Source organism: Sturnus vulgaris, chromosome 36 (assembly GCF_052056855.1).
Source record: "Sturnus vulgaris isolate bStuVul1 chromosome 36, bStuVul1.hap1, whole genome shotgun sequence".
Classification (NCBI taxonomy): domain Eukaryota; kingdom Metazoa; phylum Chordata; class Aves; order Passeriformes; family Sturnidae; genus Sturnus; species Sturnus vulgaris.
Genome location: NC_142278.1, coordinates 354,137 through 374,288, shown reverse-complemented (window position 1 = coordinate 374,288; position 20,152 = coordinate 354,137). Strand labels below are relative to the sequence as shown.

Here is a 20,152-nt window from a genome sequence, read left to right as displayed (position 1 = left end):
AGGGTTTGGGGCATCTCTGGAGGGTTGGGTAGAGATGGCCATGGCCACCAACTTAAGATGGAGGTGATCATGGTCAGCACAAGATGACCATGGCCAGTGGGAGATGACCATGGCCAACACAAGATGACCACGGCCAATGGAAGATGACCATGGCCATCTCAGTTGACCATGGCCAATGGGAGATGCCCATGGCCAGTGGAGGATGACCATGGCCAATGGAAGATGTCAGTGGCCAATGGAAGATGTCCGTGGCCATCTCAGTTGACCGTGGCCATCTCAGTTGACCATGGCCAATGGGGGATGACCATGGCCAATGGGAGATGACCATGGCCATCTCAGTTGACCATGGCCAATGGAAGATGACCATGGCCATCTCAGTTGACCATGGCCAATGGAAGATGACCATGGCCATCTCAGTTGACTAAGGCCAATGGAAGATGACCGTGGCCATCTCAGTTGACCATGGCCAATGGGGGATGACCATGGCCAATGGGGGATGACCGTGGTCAATGGGAGATGACCATGGCCATCTCAGTTGATCATGGCCAATGGGGGATGACCATGACCAATGGAAGATGACCATGGCCATCTCAGTTGACCATGTCCAATGGAAAATGACCATGGCCAATGGGAGATGACCATGGCCAATGAAAGATGTCCGTGGCCATCTCAGTTGACCGTGGCCATCTCAGTTGACCATGGCCAATGGAAGATGACCATGACCAATGGAAGATGACCATGGCCAATGGAAGATGACCATGGCCATCTCAGTTGACCATGGCCAACGGAAGATGACCAACATGACCGCTCCACCTCCCACCCGTCCCCTCCTCCAGGTCCACCCCCTCTTCTCCACCATCTACAACTCCATCTACTTCCTGGCCACGGCGGTGGAGGCCGCGCGCCGCAGCGGCCGCTGGGTGATGGGCACCAGCGTGGCCGACCACGCCCGCGACTTCCGGCTCGAGGGCTTCTGCCAAACCTTCACCGTGAACGAGGACGGCGACGTCTCGGTGCCCTACGTGGTGCTGGACACGGACGGCAAAGGCCACCACCTGTGGGCGGTGTACGGGCTGGAGCCGGGCACGCGCGGCCTCAGCTACCGTAGCCACAGCCCCCACTGGCCACACAGCGCCAGCCCGGCCACCGACGCCGGCTGCTGGTTCGATTCCGGCGCCATCTGCAACGGAGGTGAGCGGCCGCGGTGGCACCGTGGGGATGGGTGGGTCAGGGGGGTGGTGGTGGCAGCTGTGGTGGCACCGTGGCCAGCTGAGGTGGCACCGTGGGGATGGGTGAGTCAGGGGGGTGGTGGCAGCTGAGGTGGCACCGTGGGGATGGGTGGGTCAGGGGGTGGTGGCAGCTGTGGTGGCACCGTGGCCGGCTGAGGTGGCACCGTGGGGATGGGTGGGTCAGGGGTGGTGGCAGCTGAGGTGGCACCGTGGCCGGCTGAGGTGGCACCGTGGGGATGGGAGGGTCAGGGGGGTGGTGGCAGCTGTGGTGGCACCGCGGTGCTGGACCAGCTGTGGTTCCGTCATGGTCACGGTGCCACCATGGCACTGGAATGACCATGGTGGTGGTGACACCCATGGCTCTGGGTCACCCGTGGTGCCACCATGGCACTGGAATGACCGTGGTGGTGGTGACACCTGCGGTTCTGGGTCACCTGTGGTGCCACCACAGCCCTGGAGCAGCCACCGTCCCCTCATGGTCACAGTGCCACCATGGTGCTGGAATGGCCGTGGTGGTGGTGACACCCATGACTCTGGGTCACCCGTGGTGCCACCATGGCACAGGACCGGCCATGGTCCCCTCATGGCCATGGTGCCACCATGGCCCTGGATCTCAGGGTCACAGTGCCCTCATGGCACTGCAATGACCACAGTGATGGTGACACCACAGGTTGGGTCACCTGTGGTGCCACCATGGTGCTGGAATGGCCACAGTGATTGTGGTGACACCCACGGTTCTGGGTCACCTGTGGTGCCACCACAGCCCTGGAGCAGCCACGGTCCCCTCATGGTCACGGTGCCACTACAGTGTTGGAATGGCCACAGTGATGGTGACACCCACGGTTCTGGGTCACCTGTGGTGCCACCGTGGTCCTGGACCAGCCATGGTCCCCTCATGGCCACGGTGCCACCATGGCCCTGGATCTTGGGGTCACGGTGCCACCACGGCACTGGAGCTCAGGGGAGTTTGGGGACATCTCCGGGGGGGGGGGGGTTTGGTGCCACCAGAGCCAGCACGGTGCTGGACCAGCCACGGTCTGAGTGGCCATGGCCACCGTGTCCATGTGTCCATCCATGCCCACCTGTCCATCCATGCCCACCTGTCCATCCATCCATGCCCACCCACAGGTGACGTCCAGTGCCTCGGTCACTGGGTGACATCGGTTCCCTGGGTGACCACATCTCCCTGGTCACCTCTGGTCACTTCTGGTCACCCTGGTCACTCCTGTGGTCACTCTGGTCACTCCTGTGGTCACTCTGGTCACTCTCATGGTCACTCTGGTCACTCCCGTGGTCAGTCCCGTGGTCACTCTGGCCATTCCTGGTCACCCCTGGTCACTCCCGTGGTCACTCCTGGTCACCTGTGGTCACTCCCGTAGTCACTCTGGTCACTCTGGTGGTCACTCTGGTCACTCTGGTCACTCCCGTGGTCACTCTGGTCACTCTGGTGGTCACTCTGGTCACTCTGGTGCTCTCTCACAGGGATGGACGCCGGCTTCGTCTTCCTCATGTTCCTCCTCATTGCTGCCCTCATCGCGGCCGGCGCCGCCCTCGCCTGCCACATCAGGTGGGTGGCCCTGGTGGCCCCAGTGTCCCCAATGTCCCCCAATGTCCCCAATGTCCCCCAGTGTCCCCAGTGTCCCCACTGTCCCCAATGCCCCCCAGTGTCCCCAATGTCCCCACTGTCCCTACTGTCCCCAGTGTCCCCATTGTCCCCCAGTGTCCCCAGTGTCCCCAATGTCCCCCAGTGTCCCCAATCCCCCCAATATCCCCACTGTCCCCACTGTCCCCAATGTCCCCATTGTCCCCACTGTCCCCTCTCTGTCCCCAGTGTCCCCAGTGTCCCCAATGTCCCCTCTGTGTCCCCGCAGGCGCCGTATCCAGCAGGCTCAGCTCATGAAGGGCCCCAACAAAATCATCCTGACCATGGAGGACCTGACCTTCATCAACACCCAGAGCAGCAAACAGGTGACACGGGGACAATGGGGACACCGGGGGACACCGGGGGACAATGGGGACACCAGGGACAGTGGGGACACGGGGGGACAATGGGGACACGGGGGGACACGGGAGGGACATGACCATGGGGGACCTGACCTTCATCAACACCCAGAGCAGCAAACAGGTGACACAGGGACAATGGGGACATGAGGGGACACCGGGGGACACAGAGGGACAGCGGGGAGGAAAAATGGAGGCACAGCAGCAGGGACATTGGGGGGACATCGGGGGGGCCACGTCCCCACGGCCTGGGGTGTCCCCAGTGGGTGACCTGTCCCCTGTGGGTGACACTCGGGTGTCCCTGTGGGTGACCTGTCCCCTGTGGGTGACACTCGGGTGTCCCTGTGGGTGACCTCTCCCCGCATTTGATGTGTCCCCACATGTGACACCTCGATGTCCCCCACGTGTCACCTGTCCCCACGTGTCACCTGTCCCCAGGTGTCACCTGTACCTATGTATCACCTGTCCCCATGGGTGACACCCCAGTGTCCCCAGGTGTCACCTGTCCCCGTGGGTGACACCTCGATGTCTCCATGTGTCACCTGTCCCCACGTGTCACCCATCCCCAGGTGTCGCCTGTCCCCAGGTGTCACCTGTCCCTCGGGTGACCCCAGGTGTCACCTGTACCTATGTACCACCTGTAGTCGTGGGTGGCACCCCGATGTCCCCAGGTGTCACCTGTGCCCACATATCACCTGTCCCCACGTGTCACCTGTCCCCAGGTGCCACCTGTACCTATGTATCACCTGTCCCCGTGGGTGGCACCCCGATGTCCCCACGTGTCACCTGTCCCCAGGTGTCACCTGTATCTATGTATCACCTGTCCCCGTGGGTGGCACCCCGATGTCCCCAGGTGTCACCTGTGCCCCGGGTGACGCCGCTGTCGCCGCCCCTCCCCCGCAGGTGGACAGCAGCCACGCCAGCCTGACGGGGCAGAGCGGGGGTGACACCCGGAGCGTCCGCAGCGCCACCCCCGGCCCGGACACCTCCAACGTGGCCGTGGCCGAGGTGAGACCCCACCCCCACCCCCGGCCCCTCCCCCCGCCTGCCACCCGCCCCTCCCCCACCCTCCCCGGCCACCCCTCCCCCCATCCTCCCCTCCCCCCCCATCCCCACCTGCCGGGGCGACAAGGCGAGGCCACCTCCGGAGGGACCCCGGTGGCCCCAGATTGGGGGCCCGGGCCACGCCCCCAGGCGATGATTGACAGCTGAGACACGCCCCTTTGAGATGATTGACAGCTGTAGGCACGCCCCTTTGAGATGATTGACAGCTGAGACACGCCCCTTTGAGATGATTGACAGCTGTAGACACGCCCCTTTGAGATGATTGACAGCTGAGACACGCCCCTTTGAGATGATTGACAGCTGTAGGCACGCCACTTTGAGATGATTGACAGCTGTAGGCACGCCCCTTTGAGATGATTGACAGCTGAGACACGCCCCTTTGAGATGATTGACAGCTGTAGACACGCCCCTTGAGATGATTGACAGCTGTAGACACGCCCCTTTGAGATGATTGACATCTGTAGACACGCCCCTTTGAGATGATTGACAGCTGTAGACACGCCCCTTGAGATGATTGACAGCTGAGACACGCCCCTTTGAGATGATTGACAGCTGTAGACACGCCCCTTTGAGATGATTGACAGCTGTAGACACGCCCCTTGAGATGATTGACAGCTGAGACACGCCCCTTTGAGATGATTGACAGCTGTAGACACGCCCCTTGAGATGATTGACAGCTGAGACACGCCCCTTTGAGATGATTGACAGCTGTAGACACGCCCCTTTGAGATGACTGACATTTGATCCCCGCCCAGGGCGGTGATTGACAGCTAGGCCACGCCTCCTGGGCGATGATAGCTGAGCCCGCCCATTGGGCGATGATTGACAGCTGACCCCGCCCAGGGCTATGATTGACAGCTGATCCCTCCCTGAGCAATGATTGACAGCTAAGCCCCGCCCATGGGCGATGACTGACAGCTGACCCCGCCCATGGGCGATGACTGACAGCTGATCCCGCCCATGGGCGATGATTGAGAGCTGATCCCGCCCCCGGGCGATGATTGACAGCTAAGCCCCGCCCATGGGCGATGACTGACAGCTGACCCCGCCCATGGGCGATGATTGACATCTAAGCCCCGCCCTCGGGCGATGATTGACAGCTGATATCACCCCAGGGCAAGGATTGACAGCTGATCCCGCCCTGAGCGATGATTGACAGCTGACCCCGCCCATGGGCAATGATTGACAGCTGATCCCGCCCTGAGCGATGATTGACAGCTGACCCCGCCCATGGGCAATGATTGACAGCTGACCCCGCCCATGGGCGATGATTGACAGCTGACCCCGCCCATGGGCAATGATTGACAGCTGACCCCGCCCATGGGCGATGATTGACAGCTGACCCCGCCCATGGGCAATGATTGACAGCTGACCCCGCCCTGAGCGATGATTGACAGCTGACCCCGCCCATGGGCAATGATTGACAGCTGACCCCGCCCATGGGCGATGATTGACAGCTAAGCCCCGCCCCGGGCGATGATTGACAACTGACCCCGCCCCCGGGCGATGATTGACAGCTAGGCCCCGCCCCCGGGCGATGATTGACAGCTGCTTTCCCGCAGGATAACGCGAAGGGCAGCAGCAACCTCCCCCTCCTCCTGCTCTTGTTTAACCAGCAGGGCCTTGTCGCCTCCGTGCAGGTAAGTCCTGGAGCCAAAATCCCCCCGATTGTCCCCAAAACCTGACCCTCTGCTCGCCCCTCCCCCACCCCGCCTGCCGCCCCCCTGGGCTTAATTGGGGTCACGATTTAATTGGGGTCACGATTTAATTGGGGGTGGGAGCTGAGGTGGGTTCGGGTCATGGTGGGGGTGGGCGGCGTGTCCCTGAGTGTCCCCAGGTGTGCCCCAGGTGCGCCCCAGGTGTGGTTGTGGGGGAGGGGCCGAGGCCTCACCCCTGCCCCCCCCGTGCCCCTCCCCCACAGGGTGACTGGGTGTGGCTGAAGAAGATCCCGGGTGACCAGCACACCGAGGTGAAACCGGCCACCAAGCTGGCCTTCTGCAAGGTGAGGGCACCTGGGGACACCGGGGGGACATGGGGACATTGGGGGGACATGGGGACACTGGGGGGGTGTGGGGACACCGGGGGGGGTGTGGGGACACCGGGGGGTGTGGGGACACCATTGGGTCATGGGGACACCGAGGGGTCATTACGGGTGATGTTGGACCATGGGGACATCGCTGGGGGTTCTTGGGGACACTGAGGGGTCTTGGGGACATCACCGGGCCGTGGGGACATGGTTGGGCCATGGGGGTCCAGGCCAGGTCATGGGGAGTCAATGCTGGGCCCCATCCCCCCTGTCCCCACTCTGTCCTCACCCTGTCCCCGTGTCCCCCTGTCCCCATATCCCTGTGTCCCCGTGTCCCTCATCCCTGTCTCTGTGTCCTCTCTGTGTCCCCTGTCCCTCTGTCCCCATCCCCCGTCTGTGTCCCTGTCCCCATATCCCTGTGTTCTCATGTCCCCTTGTCCCCGTCCCGCTGTCCGTGTCCCCCTGTCTCTGTCCCTCTGTCCTCGTGTCCCCCTGTCCCTGTGTCCCCCTGTCTGCGTCCTTGTCCCTGTCCCCATCCCCTTGTCCCTGTCCCCATCCCCGTGTCACCCTGTCCCTGTCCCTGTGTCCCCCTGTCTGTGTCCCTGTCGCTGTCCCCATCGCCGTGTCCCCATCCCTGTCCCCCGTGTCCCCATGTCCCCCTCCCCATCCCCGTGTCCCCTTGTCCGTGTCCGTGTCCCCCTGTCCCTGTCCCCATGTCCCTGTCCCCATGTCCCCCTGTCCCTGTCCCCATGTCCCCCGTCTGTGTCCCCATCCCTGTCCCCCTCCGTGTCCCCGTGTCCCCCTGTCCCCATCCCCGTCGCCATCCCCGTGTCCCCATCCCTGTCCCCGTGTCCCCATTCCCGTCCCCATCCCCGTGTCCCCTTGTCTGTGTCCCCCTGTCTGTGTCCCCATCCCCCTGTCCCCATGTCCCCCGTCCCTGTCCCTTTGTCCCCCTGTCTGTGTCCCCATCCCTGTCCCCATGTCCCCCTGTCCCTGTCCCTTTGTCCCCCTGTCTGTGTCCCCATCCCTGTCCCCATCCCCGTGTCCCCTTGTCTGTGTCCCCCTGTCTGTGTCCCCATCCCCCTGTCCCCATGTCCCCCGTCCCTGTCCCTTTGTCCCCCTGTCTGTGTCCCCATCCCTGTCCCCATGTCCCCCTGTCCCTGTCCCTTTGTCCCCCTGTCTGTGTCCCCATCCCTGTCCCCATGTCCCCCTGTCCCCATCCCCATGTCCCCCTGTCCGTGTCCCCATCCCTGTCCCCGTGTCCCCGTGTCCCCATCCCCATGTCCCCCTGTCCGTGTCCCCATCCCCGTCCCCGTGTCCCCGTGTCCCCGTGTCCCCATCCCCATGTCCCCGTGTGTCCTCATCCCCATCCCCATCCCCATCCCCATGTCCCCCTGTCCCTGTCTCCCCGTCCCCCTGTCCCCCTGTCCCTGTCTCCCCGTCCCCGTGTCCCCGTGTCCCCGTGTCCCCCCAGCTGCGGGACCTGCGTCACGAGAACGTGAACCTTCTGCTCGGCTTCTTCCACGACTGCGGCATCTTCGCGGTGGTGTCGGAGCACTGCTCGCGCGGCAGCCTCGAGGACCTGCTGCGCAACGACGACATGAAACTCGACTGGATGTTCAAATCCTCGCTGCTCATCGACCTCATCAAGGTGGCCACGGGGCCACCCCGGGGCTGGGCGTGGGGGTGGTGGCCACGGGGCCACCTCGGGGCTGGGCGTGGGGGTGGTGGTCACGAGGTGGCCACTGGGGTGGTCATGGGTGTGGTGGTCATGGGGTGGCCATGGGAGTGGCCGTTGGGGTGGTGACCATGGGGATCTGGTGGTCATGGTGATGGTGGTGGCCACGGGGCCACCTCGGGGCTGGACGTGGGGGTGGTGGCCACAGGGTGGAAATTGGGATGGTCATGGGTGTGGTGGCCATGGGGTGGCCATTGGGGTGGTGGCCACGGGGCCATCTTGGGGCTGGACATGGGGATGGTGGCCATGGGGCTGGACATGGGGATGGTGGCCACGGGGCCATCTCAGGGCTGGACAGGGGGGTGGTGGTCACAGGGCCACCTTGGGGGTCCACTGGCCATGGGGTGGTTGTGGGAGTGGTGGCCATTGGGGTGGTGGCCACAGGGCTGCCTTGGGGCTGGGCGTGGGGGTGGTGGCCACAGGGTGGCCACAAGGGTGGTCATGGGTGTGGTGGTCATGGGGCCACCATGGGAGTGGCCATTGGGGTGGTGGCCACAGGGCCACCTCGGGCTTGGACATGGGGCTGGTCATTGGAGTGGCCATTGGGGTGGTGGTCACGTGGGTGGCCTTGGCGGTCTGGTTGACCATGGCGATGGTTGACCATGGCATTGTTGACCATGATGATGTGATGGTTGACCACAACGTTGACGGTTGACCACACCAATGATTGACTGTGGTCCTGTTGACCATGCCATTGATGGTTGACCATGGCACTGTTGGCCATGTTGACCATGATGCTGTTGACCATGGCAATGGTTGACCATGACATTGACTGACCATGGCGTTGAGTGTTGACCGTCGCATTGTTGACCATGATGTCAACAATTGACCATGGCACTGTTGGCCATGTTGACCAGGGCGCTGTTGACCATGACATTGATGGTTGACCATGGCACTGTTGACCATGTTGACCATGACGCTGTTGACCACACCGATGGCTGGCCACACTGATGGCTGGCCACACTGATGGCTGGCCACGTCAGTGGTTGGCCATGGCACCATTGACCATGGCGCTGTTGACCGTGGCACTTTTGACCACGCCGATGGTTGACCACGTCAATGGTTGGCCATGTCAATGGTTGGCCATGGCACCGTTGACCACGGCGCTGTTGACTATGTCAATGGTTGACCAAGTCAACGGTTGACCAAGTCAATGGTTGACCAAGTCAATGGGTGACCACGTCAATGGTTGACCAAGTCAGTGGGTGACCAAGTCAATGGGTGACCAAGTCAATGGTTGACACGTCAATGGTTGACCAAGTCAATGGTTGACCATGGCGCTGTTGACCACGCCCATGGCTGACCACGCCCATGTCTGGCCACGCCCATGACCGCTGGCCGTGCCCGCAGGGCGTGCGGTACCTGCACCACCGCGACGTGGTGCACGGGCGCCTCAAGTCGCGGAACTGCGTGGTGGACGGGCGCTTCGTGCTCAAGGTCACCGACCACGGCTACAACCAACTGCTGGAGGCCCAGCGCGTGCCGGCCCCGCCCCCGCAGCCCCACGGTGAGGGCGTGGGCGTGGCCGCGTGGGCGTGGCCTCGTGGGATCGATGTGGGCTCAATTGGGGGCGTGGCCTTGGGTGGGTGTGGCCAATGGGGATGGGCTAAGAGGAAGGGGCGGGGCCTTGAGGCGAGTGTGGGCTGTGGAAAGGGGCGTGGTTTTGATTTGGGGGCGTGGCCTTTTAAAGGGGCGTGGCCTTTTAAAAGAGTGTGGCCTTTCATTTAGGGGCGTCTTTTAGGGGCGTGGCCTGAAGGTGTGGGTGGGGCACGGTGGGGGCGTGGCCTGGAGGGTGTGGGTGGCTCTTCCATGGGGTGGAGGTGGAGCTTGGGAAAAGGGGGTGTGGCCAAACCCAACCCCACCCAATTAAGGCGGGGTCTTATTGGAGAGGGCGTGGCCTCATGTGGGCGTGGTCTGTCAATTCAGGTCTGTCCCAGGTGGTGGCTATGGAGGGGGCGTGGCTTGTACAAAGGGGGCGTGGCCTGACAGTGCCACACCCCCATGCCTTATGTGGGCGTACCTTCACACTGCCCATGCAGGGGGCGTGGCCACACCCTCAAAGCAGCCTCCCATTGGCTGCTGGGCTGGGTTGGGCGTGGTCTACGGGGATAGGCGTGGTCTAGGGGGTGGGTGTGTCCGAGTGGGCGTGTCCGAGGCTGGCCCCGCCCCCCCAGAGCGGCTGTGGACGGCGCCGGAGCTGCTGCGGGACGCGGCCCTGGAGCGGCGCGGCTCCTTCCGGGGGGACGTCTACAGCATCGGCATCATCATGCAGGAGGTGATCTGCAGGAGCCCCCCGTACTGCATGCTGGGGCTGCCCCCCGAAGGTCAGCGCCCCAAAAACGACCCCAAAAACGAGTTCTGCACCCCCAAAAACCCCAAAACCGACCCCAAAATCCCCCAAACCCACCCCAAAACCGAGTTCTGCACCCCCAAAAACCCCAAAACCGACCCCAAAAACCCCAAAACTGACCCCAAAAATGAGTTCTGCACCCCCAATATCCCCCAACCCCGTACTGCATGTTGGGGCTGCCCCCCGAAGGTCAGCACCCCAAAAATGACCCCCAAAACCCCCAAATTCACCCCAAAAACGAGTTCTGCACCCCCAAAAACCCCAAAACCGACCCCAAAAACCCCCAAACCCACCCCAAAAACGAGTTCTGCACCCCCAAAAACCCCAAAACCGACCCCAAAAACCCCAAAACTGACCCCAAATATCCCCCAACCCCGTACTGCAGGCTCGGGCTGCCCCCCGAAGGTCAGAACCCCAAAAATGACCCCAAAATAACCCAAAACTGACCCCAAAATCGGCCCTAAAAAGGACCCCAAAACGATCTCACATCTGCCCCCACACCTGCCCCCACACCGGACCCCAAATTGACGCCACACCTGACCCCATACCTGCCCCACACCTGACTCCAAAACTCATCCCATACTTGACCCCACACCTGCCCCTAAACTGACCTCACCCCTGACCCCACACCTGCCCCACACCTGACCCCACACCTGCCCCTACACCTCACCCCAAACTGACCCCACACCTGCCCCACACCTGCCCCCAAACTGACCCCACACCTGACCCTAAACTGACCCCACACCTGCCCCACACCTGCCCCCAAACTGACCCCACCCCTGCCCCTGACCTGCCCCAGAGATCATCGAGAAGGTGCAGCGCCCGCCCCCCCTGTGCCGCCCCGCGGTCTCGGCCGACCAGGCCCCGCTCGAGTGCATCCACCTGATGAAGGAGTGCTGGAGCGAGCAGCCCGAGAAGAGACCCAGCATCGACCAGGTGTTCGACCAGGTGAGACACACCTGGGACAGGTGACACACACCTGGGGCAGGTGGGACCAGTATGGGACCAGTATGGGACCAGTACGGGACCAGTATGGGACCAGTATGGGACAGGTATGGGGCAATGGGACTGGTATGGGATGATGGGAGCAGCCTGAGAACACACTCAGCATCGATCAGGTGTTGGACCAGGTGAGACACACCTGGGACAGGTGAGACACACCTGGGGACAGGTACAGGGTACTGGGACCAGTATGGGACAGGTATGGAATGGTGAGAGCAGCCTGAGAACACACCCAGCATCGACCAGGTGTTCGACCAGGTGAGACACGCCTGGGACAGGTGACACACACCTGGGGACAGGTACAGGGTACTGGGACCAGTATGGGACAGGTATGGGGCAATGGGACTGGTATGGGATGATGGGAGCAGCCTGAGAACACACCCAGCATCGATCAGGTGTTGGACCAGGTGAGACACACCTGGGACAGGTGAGACACACCTGGGGCAGGTGAGACACACCTGGGGCAGGTGGGACCAGTATGGGACCAGTATGGGTTCCATGGGATTCCATAAGGTTCTATGGGGTTCTATGGATTCTCCATGGAGTTCTATTGGGTTCTTTGGGTTCTATTGGACTCCATGGGGTCCTATGGGGTTCTATGGGATCCTATGGGGTCCTATGGGATCCTATGGGGTTTTATGGGGATTCTATGGGATCCTATGGGGTCCTATGGGATCCTATGGGGTTCTATGGGGATTCTATGGGATCCTATGGGGTCCTATGGGATCCTATGGGGTTCTATGGGGTCCTATGGGGTCCTATGGGATCCTATGGGGTTCTATGGGGTCCTATGGGATCCTATGGGGTTCTATGGGGTTCTATGGGATCCTATGGGGATTCCATGGGGTTCTATGGGATCCTATGGGGATTCTATGGGGTTCTATGGGATCCTATGGGATTCCATGGTATCCCATGGGTGTCTGTGGGGTTCTATGGGGTTTCCTGGAATTCCATGGGGTTCCATGGTATTCTATGGGGTTCCATGGGATTCCATGGGTTCTATGGGGCTCTGTGGGTCTGACCCCCACTTGTGGGGCAGTTCAAGGGCATCAACAAGGGCCGCAAGACCAACATCATCGACTCCGTGGGGTTCTGTGGGATCCTATGGAGTTCTATGGGATTCCATGGGATTCCATGGGTTCTATGGGGATTCTATGGGGTTCTATGGGGTCCCTATGGGATTCCATGGGTTCTATGGGTCTGACCCCCACTTGTGGGGCAGTTCAAGGGCATCAACAAGGGCCGCAAGACCAACATCATCGACTCGATGCTGCGCATGCTGGAGCAGTACAGCAGCAACCTGGAGGATCTGATCCGCGAGAGGACCGAGGAGCTCGAGATCGAGAAGCAGAAAACCGACAAACTCCTGACCCAGATGCTGCCGCCGTGGGTCACCCCGGGGGGCTGGGGGGGGCGGGGAGTGGGGTGGGGGTCACCCCATGGGTCCCACAAGGTGCTTTGGGGTGGGGGTTGGAAGGGCATTCAGAGGTTGTGGTGTGATCTATGGGGCAGGAGGGGACAATGGGGAGATCTATGGGGCAGGAGGGAACAATGGGGCATCTATGGGGCAGTAGGAGACAATGGGGGAGTTATGGGGCAGGAGGGGACAATGGGGGGATCTATGGGGCAGGAGGGGACAATGGGAGGATCTATGGGGCAGGAGGGGACAATGGGGGAGTTATGGGGCAGGAGAGGACAATGGGGAGATCTATGGGGCAGGAGGGAACAATGGGGCAGTTATGGGGCAGGAGGGGACAATGGGGGGATCTGAGGGGCAGGAGGGGACAATGGGGGGATCTATGGGGCAGGAGGGGACAGTGGGGGGATCTATGGGGCAGGAGGGGACAGTGGGGGGATCTGAGGGGCAGGAGGGGACAATGGGGAGATCTATGGGGCAGGAGGGGACAGTGGGGGGATCTGAGGGGCAGGAGGGGACAATGGGGGGATCTATGGGGCAGGAGGGGACAATGGGAGGATCTATGGGGCAGGAGGGGACAATGGGGGAGTTATGGGGCAGGAGAGGACAATGGGGAGATCTATGGGGCAGGAGGGAACAATGGGGCAGTTATGGGGCAGGAGGGGACAATGGGGGGATCTGAGGGGCAGGAGGGGACAATGGGGGGATCTATGGGGCAGGAGGGGACAGTGGGGGGATCTATGGGGCAGGAGGGGACAATGGGGAGGATCTGAGGGGCAGGAGGGGACAATGGGGAGATCTATGGGGCAGGAGGGGACAGTGGGGGGATCTATGGGGCAGGAGGGGACAATGGGGGGATCTGAGGGGCAGGAGGGGACAATGGGGGGATCTATGGGGCAGGAGGGGACAGTGGGGGGATCTATGGGGCAGGAGGGGACAATGGGGGGATCTATGGGGCAGGAGGGGACAATGGGGCAGTTATGGGGCAGGAGGGGACAATGGGGGTCACCAAGAGGAGTTTGGGGTCAGCCTTGACCTTTTGACCCCACCCAGACCCATGGGTCAGCAGAAGGTCCAGGTGGCCACTGCAGACCGTGACCCACGAGCCAAAGCGACCCTTGGACACCCTTTGGGGTCAACCTTGACCCCACCCAATCCTACGGGTCACCAGAAACTCCCAGTGGCCACATTGGCCACTCTTTGACCACCGAGACCCCCTGGTGGCCCCTGTTGACCCCTGCTGGTCCCTGGTGACCCCTGTTGGCTCCTGGTGTCCCTGGTGACCCCTGTTGGCCCCTGGTGTCCCTGTTGACCCCAGGTGACCCCTGCTGGCTCCTGTTGACCCCTGTTGGCCCCTGGTGGTCCCTGGTGTCCCTGTTGACCCTAGGTGACCCCTGGTGGCCCCTGGTGACCCTTGGTGTCCCTGTTGGCCCCTGGTGGCCCTGGTGGCCTGTGGTGACCCCTGTTGGTCCCTGGTGACCCCTGGTGGTCCCTGTTGGCCCCTGGTGACCCCCGTTGGCCCCTGGTGACCCCTGGTGGCCTTTGGTGTCCCTGTTGGCCCCTGTTGACCCCTGTTGACCCCCGTTGGCCCCTGTTGGCCCCCGTTGGCCCCTGGTGGCCCTCACTGAGCCCCGCTGGCCGCCCAGGTCGGTGGCCGAGGCGCTGAAGATGGGCACGCCGGTGGAGCCCGAGTACTTTGAGGAGGTGACGCTCTACTTCAGCGACATCGTGGGCTTCACCACCATCTCGGCCATGAGCGAGCCCATCGAGGTGGTCGACCTCCTCAACGACCTCTACACGCTCTTCGACGCCATCATCGGCTCCCACGACGTCTACAAGGTGGCCACGGCCAGGGGGGTGGTCACTCGGTCAGGGGTGGGGTCAGTGGTGGCTACAAGGTGGCCACAATGGTGGCCACGGCCGGGGGGGGTCACTCGGTCAGGGGTGGGGTCAGTGGTGGCTACAAGGTGATCACAACGGTGGCCACGGCCGGGGGGGGTCACTCGGTCAGGGGTGGGGTCAGTGGTGGCTACAAGGTGACCACAACGGTGGCCACGGCCAGGGGGGGTCACTCGGTCGTGGGTGGTCATCTCAGGTTGAGGGGTTGGAGTCAGTGGTGGTGGCTACAAGGTGGCCACAATGGTGGCCATTAGGTGGTCACTCAGTCATGGGTGGGGTTGGGGTCAGTGGTGGCTACAAGGTGACCACAGTGGTGGCCACATTCGGGGGGGTCACTCGGTCGTGGGTGGTCAGTCGGCATGGGTGGGGTTGGGGTCAGTGATGGCTACAAGGTGACCGCGGTGGTGGCCATGGCCATGGGGTGGTCACTCGGCCATGGGTGGGGTCAGTGATGGCTACAAGGTGACCACAACGGTGGCCATCAGGTGGTCACTCAGTCATGGGGTTGTGGGTGGTCACCTCAGGAAGGAGTTGGGCTCAGTGGTGGCTACAAAGTGGTGGCCACGCTCAAGGTGGCCCCATGGTGGTCCAAGCCACGGTCATGGCATTGGCCACCAAGAAGGGCCGTGGCCACCAAATGCAGATTCCTGGTGGAATCCCAGACTTTGGCCACCAAGAAAGGCCGTGGCCACCAAATGCAGATCCCTGGTGGCCCCCGCAGTCTTTGGTGGCACGTACAACGCCACGCTCGAGGTGGCCCCACGGTGGCCCAACCCACGCTCTTGGCTACGGCCGCCGCGCCGAGACCACCCTGAGGCCGTGGGCGTGTCCCGGTGGGCGTGGCCACCCCCTTGACCCGCCCCCTTCCCGGCCAGGTGGAGACCATCGGCGACGCCTACATGGTGGCCTCGGGCTTGCCCAAGCGCAACGGCAACCGGCACGCGGGCGAGATCGCCAACATGTCGCTGGACATCCTGAGCTCTGTGGGCACCTTCAAGATGCGCCACATGCCCGAGGTGCCCGTGCGCATCCGCATCGGCCTGCACTCAGGTACGGCCACGCCCCGCCCTCCTATTGGCCGGCCCGGACACGCCCGGGCCAGGTACGGCCACGCCCCGCCCTCCTATTGGCCGGCGCCGGAATTGTCGCCGTGCGTTGGTCAAAGGTCGGCCAACGTTGGCCAACGGTCAATGGGTGCTGTTGGGTGGGTGGGTTGGCCACGCCCATGAGCGTCCCCATTGGTCACGGCCGTAAAGGCCACGCCCACCTGGTGTCCGCTCAGTGGACACGCCCCTTCTTGGCCACGCCCAACTCGTCGCTCTCGGCCGACGTTCAAGGCGGTCGTGACCGATTGGGGGCAATCCCCTTGTGGGACACGCCCCAAAGGCCACACCCATTGGCCACACCCACCAGTGACCACACCCATCGGTGACCACGCCCACCGGGTGTCCGCTCAATAGACACGCCCCTTCTTGGCCACGCCCAACTCTTCACTCTTGGCCAACGCTCAACACGGTCGTGACCTGTTGGCCCCATTTGGGCCACTCCCCTTGCAGGCCACGCCCCACAGGCCACACCCACCGTGGCCACACCCATCAAGGACCACACCCTCATTGGCCACGCCCCATTGGTCACACCCAACTCCTTGGCCAACACTCAATGCGGTCGTGACCCATTCGGGCCACTCCCCTTGGAGGACACGCCCCACAGGCCACACCCACAGTGGCCACACCCTCATTAGCCACACCCACCAACGACTACACCCATTGGCTACACCCATCCATGACCACACCCATCCATGACCACACCCTCATTGACCACACCCAACACCTTGGCCAACCCTCAATGCTCATTGCCTGTTGACCCCACCCCTTTGTGGCCCCGCCCCTTTGTGGCCCCGCCCCTCTGTGACCCCGCCCCTCTGTGGCCCCGCCCCCTCAGGGCCGTGCGTGGCGGGCGTGGTCGGGCTGACGATGCCCCGGTACTGCCTGTTCGGGGACACGGTGAACACGGCGTCACGCATGGAGTCCACGGGGCTGCGTGAGTGACACCAGGGGACACCATGGGGACACTGAGGGGACACTGAGGGGACACTGAGGGGACACTGTGGGGACAGGGACACCATGGGGACACCAGGGGACACTGAGGGGACAGTGAGGGGACAGTGAGGGGACACTGTGGGGACACCGAGGGGACACTGAGGGGACAGTGAGGGGACACTGAGGGGACACTGTGGGGACACTGAGGGGACACTGAGGGGACACTGTGGGGACAGGGACACTGTGGGGACACTGTGGGGACACCGAGGGGACACTGAGGGGACACCATGGGGACACTGAGGGGACACTGAGGGGACAGGGACAGGGACACAGGGACAGGGACACGGTGAACACGGCGTCACGCATGGAGTCCACGGGGCTGCGTGAGTGACACCAGGGGACACTGAGGGGACACTGTGGGGACACTGAGGGGACACTGAGGGGACAGGGACACCATGGGGACACCAGGGGACACTGAGGGGACAGTGAGGGGACAGTGAGGGGACACTGTGGGGACACCGAGGGGACACTGAGGGGACAGTGAGGGGACACTGAGGGGACACTGTGGGGACACCGAGGGGACACAGAGGGGACACTGTGGGGACACTGAGGGGACACTGTGGGGACACTGAGGGGACACTGAGGGGACACTGAGGGGACACTGTGGGGACAGGGACACTGTGGGGACACTGTGGGGACACCGAGGGGACACTGAGGGGACACTGTGGGGACACTGAGGGGACACTGTGGGGACAGGGACACTGTGGGGACACTGAGGGGACACTGTGGGGACACTGAGGGGACACCATGGGGACACTGAGGGGACACTGAGGGGACACTGAGGGGACACCATGGGGACACTGAGGGGACACCATGGGGACACCGTGGGGACACTGTGGGGACACTGAGGGGACACTGTGGGGACACTGGGGACAGGGACACAGGGACAGGGACACGGTGAACACGGCGTCACGCATGGAGTCCACGGGGCTGCGTGAATGACACCAGGGGACACTGAGGGGACACTGAGGGGACACTGAGGGGACACTGTGGGGACACCGAGGGGACACAGAGGGGACACTGTGGGGACACCGAGGGGACACTGAGGGGACAGTGAGGGGACACTGAGGGGACACTGTGGGGACACCGAGGGGACACTGAGGGGACACTGTGGGGACACCGAGGGGACACGGAGGGGACACCGTGGGGACACCGTGGGGACAAGGACAGGGACAAGGACACCATGGGGACACCATGGGGACACTGTGGGGACACTGAGGGGACAGGGACAGGGACACAGGGACAGGGACACGGTGAACACGGTCTCATGCGTGGAGTCCACAGGGCTGCGTGAGTGACACCAGGGGACACCATGGGGACACTGAGGGGACACTGTGGGGACACCGTGGGGACACTGTGGGGACACTGAGGGGACACTGTGGGGACACCATGGGGACAGTGTGGGGACAGGGAAACTGTGGGGACACTGTGGGGACACCGTGGGGACACTGTGGGGACAGGGAAACTGTGGGGACACTGTGGGGAAAGGGACACAAAGACAGGAACACCGTGGGAACAGGGACAGGGGGACAGGGACACCGTGGGGACACCGTGGGGACAAGGACAGGGACAAAGACACCATGGGGACACTGTGGGGACAGGGACACACGTCCGTGGGATTTTTTGGGTTTTTTTAGGGTGGTTTTGGGGGTTTTTTTGATCCCCCTGCCCCCCCAGCCTATCGCACCCAGTGCAGGGCCCTGGGGAAGGGCTGGGGGAGATTTGTGGGGTCAGGGGGAGTTTGTGGGGTCGGGGTCGCTCCCCGGGGGTTTTTGGGGTGGTTTTAGGGTGTTTTTGGGGTGGTTTTGGGGTTTTTGACCCCCTGCCCCCCCAGCCTATCGCATCCAGTGCAGGGCCCTGGGGAAGGGCTGGGGGAGATTTGTGGGGTTGGGGTCAGTTCCTGGGGTTTTTTTGGGGTGGTTTTGGGTTTTTTTGGGATGGTTTTGGGGTTTTTTGGGGTTTTTTGGGATGGTTTTGGGGTGGTTTTTGGTTTTTTTCTGACCCCCCTGCCCCCCCAGCCTATCGCATCCACGTGAACCAGCGCACCGTCGCCATCCTGCTCTCGCTGCAGGAGGGCTTCAAGGTCGACATCCGCGGCAAGACCGAGCTCAAGGCGAGCCCAAAATACCCCAAAAACACCTGAGAAACCCCAAAATACCCCAAAAACACCCCCAAAACACCTGAGAAACACCAAAAACCCCCAAAACACCCCAAAAACACCTGAGGAACCCCAAAATCCCTGAGAATCCCCAAAATACCCCAAAAACACCAGAGGAACCCCAAAACCCCTGAGAATCCCCAAAATACCCCAAAACCACCCCACAAACACCTGAGAAACTCCAAAACCCCTGAGAATCCCCAAAAACACCCCAAAAACACCTGAGAAACCCAAAAACACCCCAAAACCCCAGAGAAACCCCAAACCCAGCCCAGAACACCCCAAAATGCCCCAGAACACCCCGAGAGACCCCAAAACGTGCCCCAAAGGCCTCAGCCAGCCCCCGACCCCATAGCTGACCCCCTGACCCCATAACTGACCCTATAGCTGACCCCATAACTGACCCCTCACCCCATAACTGACCCCATAACTGACCCATACCAGACCCCATAGCTGACCCCTGACCCCATAACTGACCCCTGACCATAGCTGACCCCATAACTGACTCCTGACCCCATAACTGACCCCTGACCATAGCTGACCCCATAACTGACTCCTGACCCCATAACTGACCCACAACTGACCCCTGACCCCGTAACTGACCCCCGACCCCATAACTGACCCCATAGCTGACCCATAACTGACCCCATAGCTGACCCTAAAACTAAAACCTGACCTTGTAACTGATCCCATAGCTGACCCTTGGCCCCATAACTTGTAGGGGAAGGGAGTAGAGGACACCTATTGGCTGTGCCCCATAACTGACCCCTGACCCCATATCTGACCCCATAACTTGTAGGGGAAGGGAGTAGAGGACACCTATTGGCTGTGCCCCATAACTGACCCCTGACCCCATACCTGACCCCTGACCCCATATCTGACCCCATAACTTGTAGGGGAAGGGAGTAGAGGACACCTATTCCCTGTGCCCCATAACTGATCCCTGACCCCATATCTGACCCCATAACTGACCCTTGGCCCCATAACTGACCCCTGACCCCATACCTGACCCCATACCTGACCCCTGGCCCCATAACTGACTCCACATCTGACCCCATAACTTGTAGGGGAAGGGAGTAGAGGACACCTATTGGCTCGTGGGGCGCGAGGGCTTCACCAAACCCATCCCCACCCCCCCAGACCTCCTGCCGGGGTGAGTGCGGGGCTA

The 20,152-nt window shown here is 62.3% G+C and overlaps 1 protein-coding gene across 1 annotated transcript in view; it reads left to right on the top strand.

Moving 5' to 3' along the window:
• The window catches only part of LOC106864344 (retinal guanylyl cyclase 1-like), a 31,716-nt gene that overhangs the window by 10,830 nt on the left and 734 nt on the right, over window positions 1-20,152 (top strand). Inside the window, exons 7-22 of the mRNA XM_088155234.1 lie at window positions 837-1,191; window positions 2,712-2,796; window positions 3,101-3,197; window positions 4,134-4,238; window positions 5,858-5,935; window positions 6,217-6,297; window positions 7,796-7,972; window positions 9,410-9,566; window positions 10,234-10,383; window positions 11,209-11,357; window positions 12,634-12,797; window positions 14,475-14,667; window positions 15,603-15,777; window positions 16,669-16,767; window positions 18,845-18,939; window positions 20,052-20,137. Coding sequence (XP_088011360.1) covers window positions 837-1,191; window positions 2,712-2,796; window positions 3,101-3,197; window positions 4,134-4,238; window positions 5,858-5,935; window positions 6,217-6,297; window positions 7,796-7,972; window positions 9,410-9,566; window positions 10,234-10,383; window positions 11,209-11,357; window positions 12,634-12,797; window positions 14,475-14,667; window positions 15,603-15,777; window positions 16,669-16,767; window positions 18,845-18,939; window positions 20,052-20,137 — 2,246 coding nt within the window. The remainder of the gene's footprint in view (window positions 1-836; window positions 1,192-2,711; window positions 2,797-3,100; window positions 3,198-4,133; window positions 4,239-5,857; window positions 5,936-6,216; window positions 6,298-7,795; window positions 7,973-9,409; window positions 9,567-10,233; window positions 10,384-11,208; window positions 11,358-12,633; window positions 12,798-14,474; window positions 14,668-15,602; window positions 15,778-16,668; window positions 16,768-18,844; window positions 18,940-20,051; window positions 20,138-20,152) is intronic.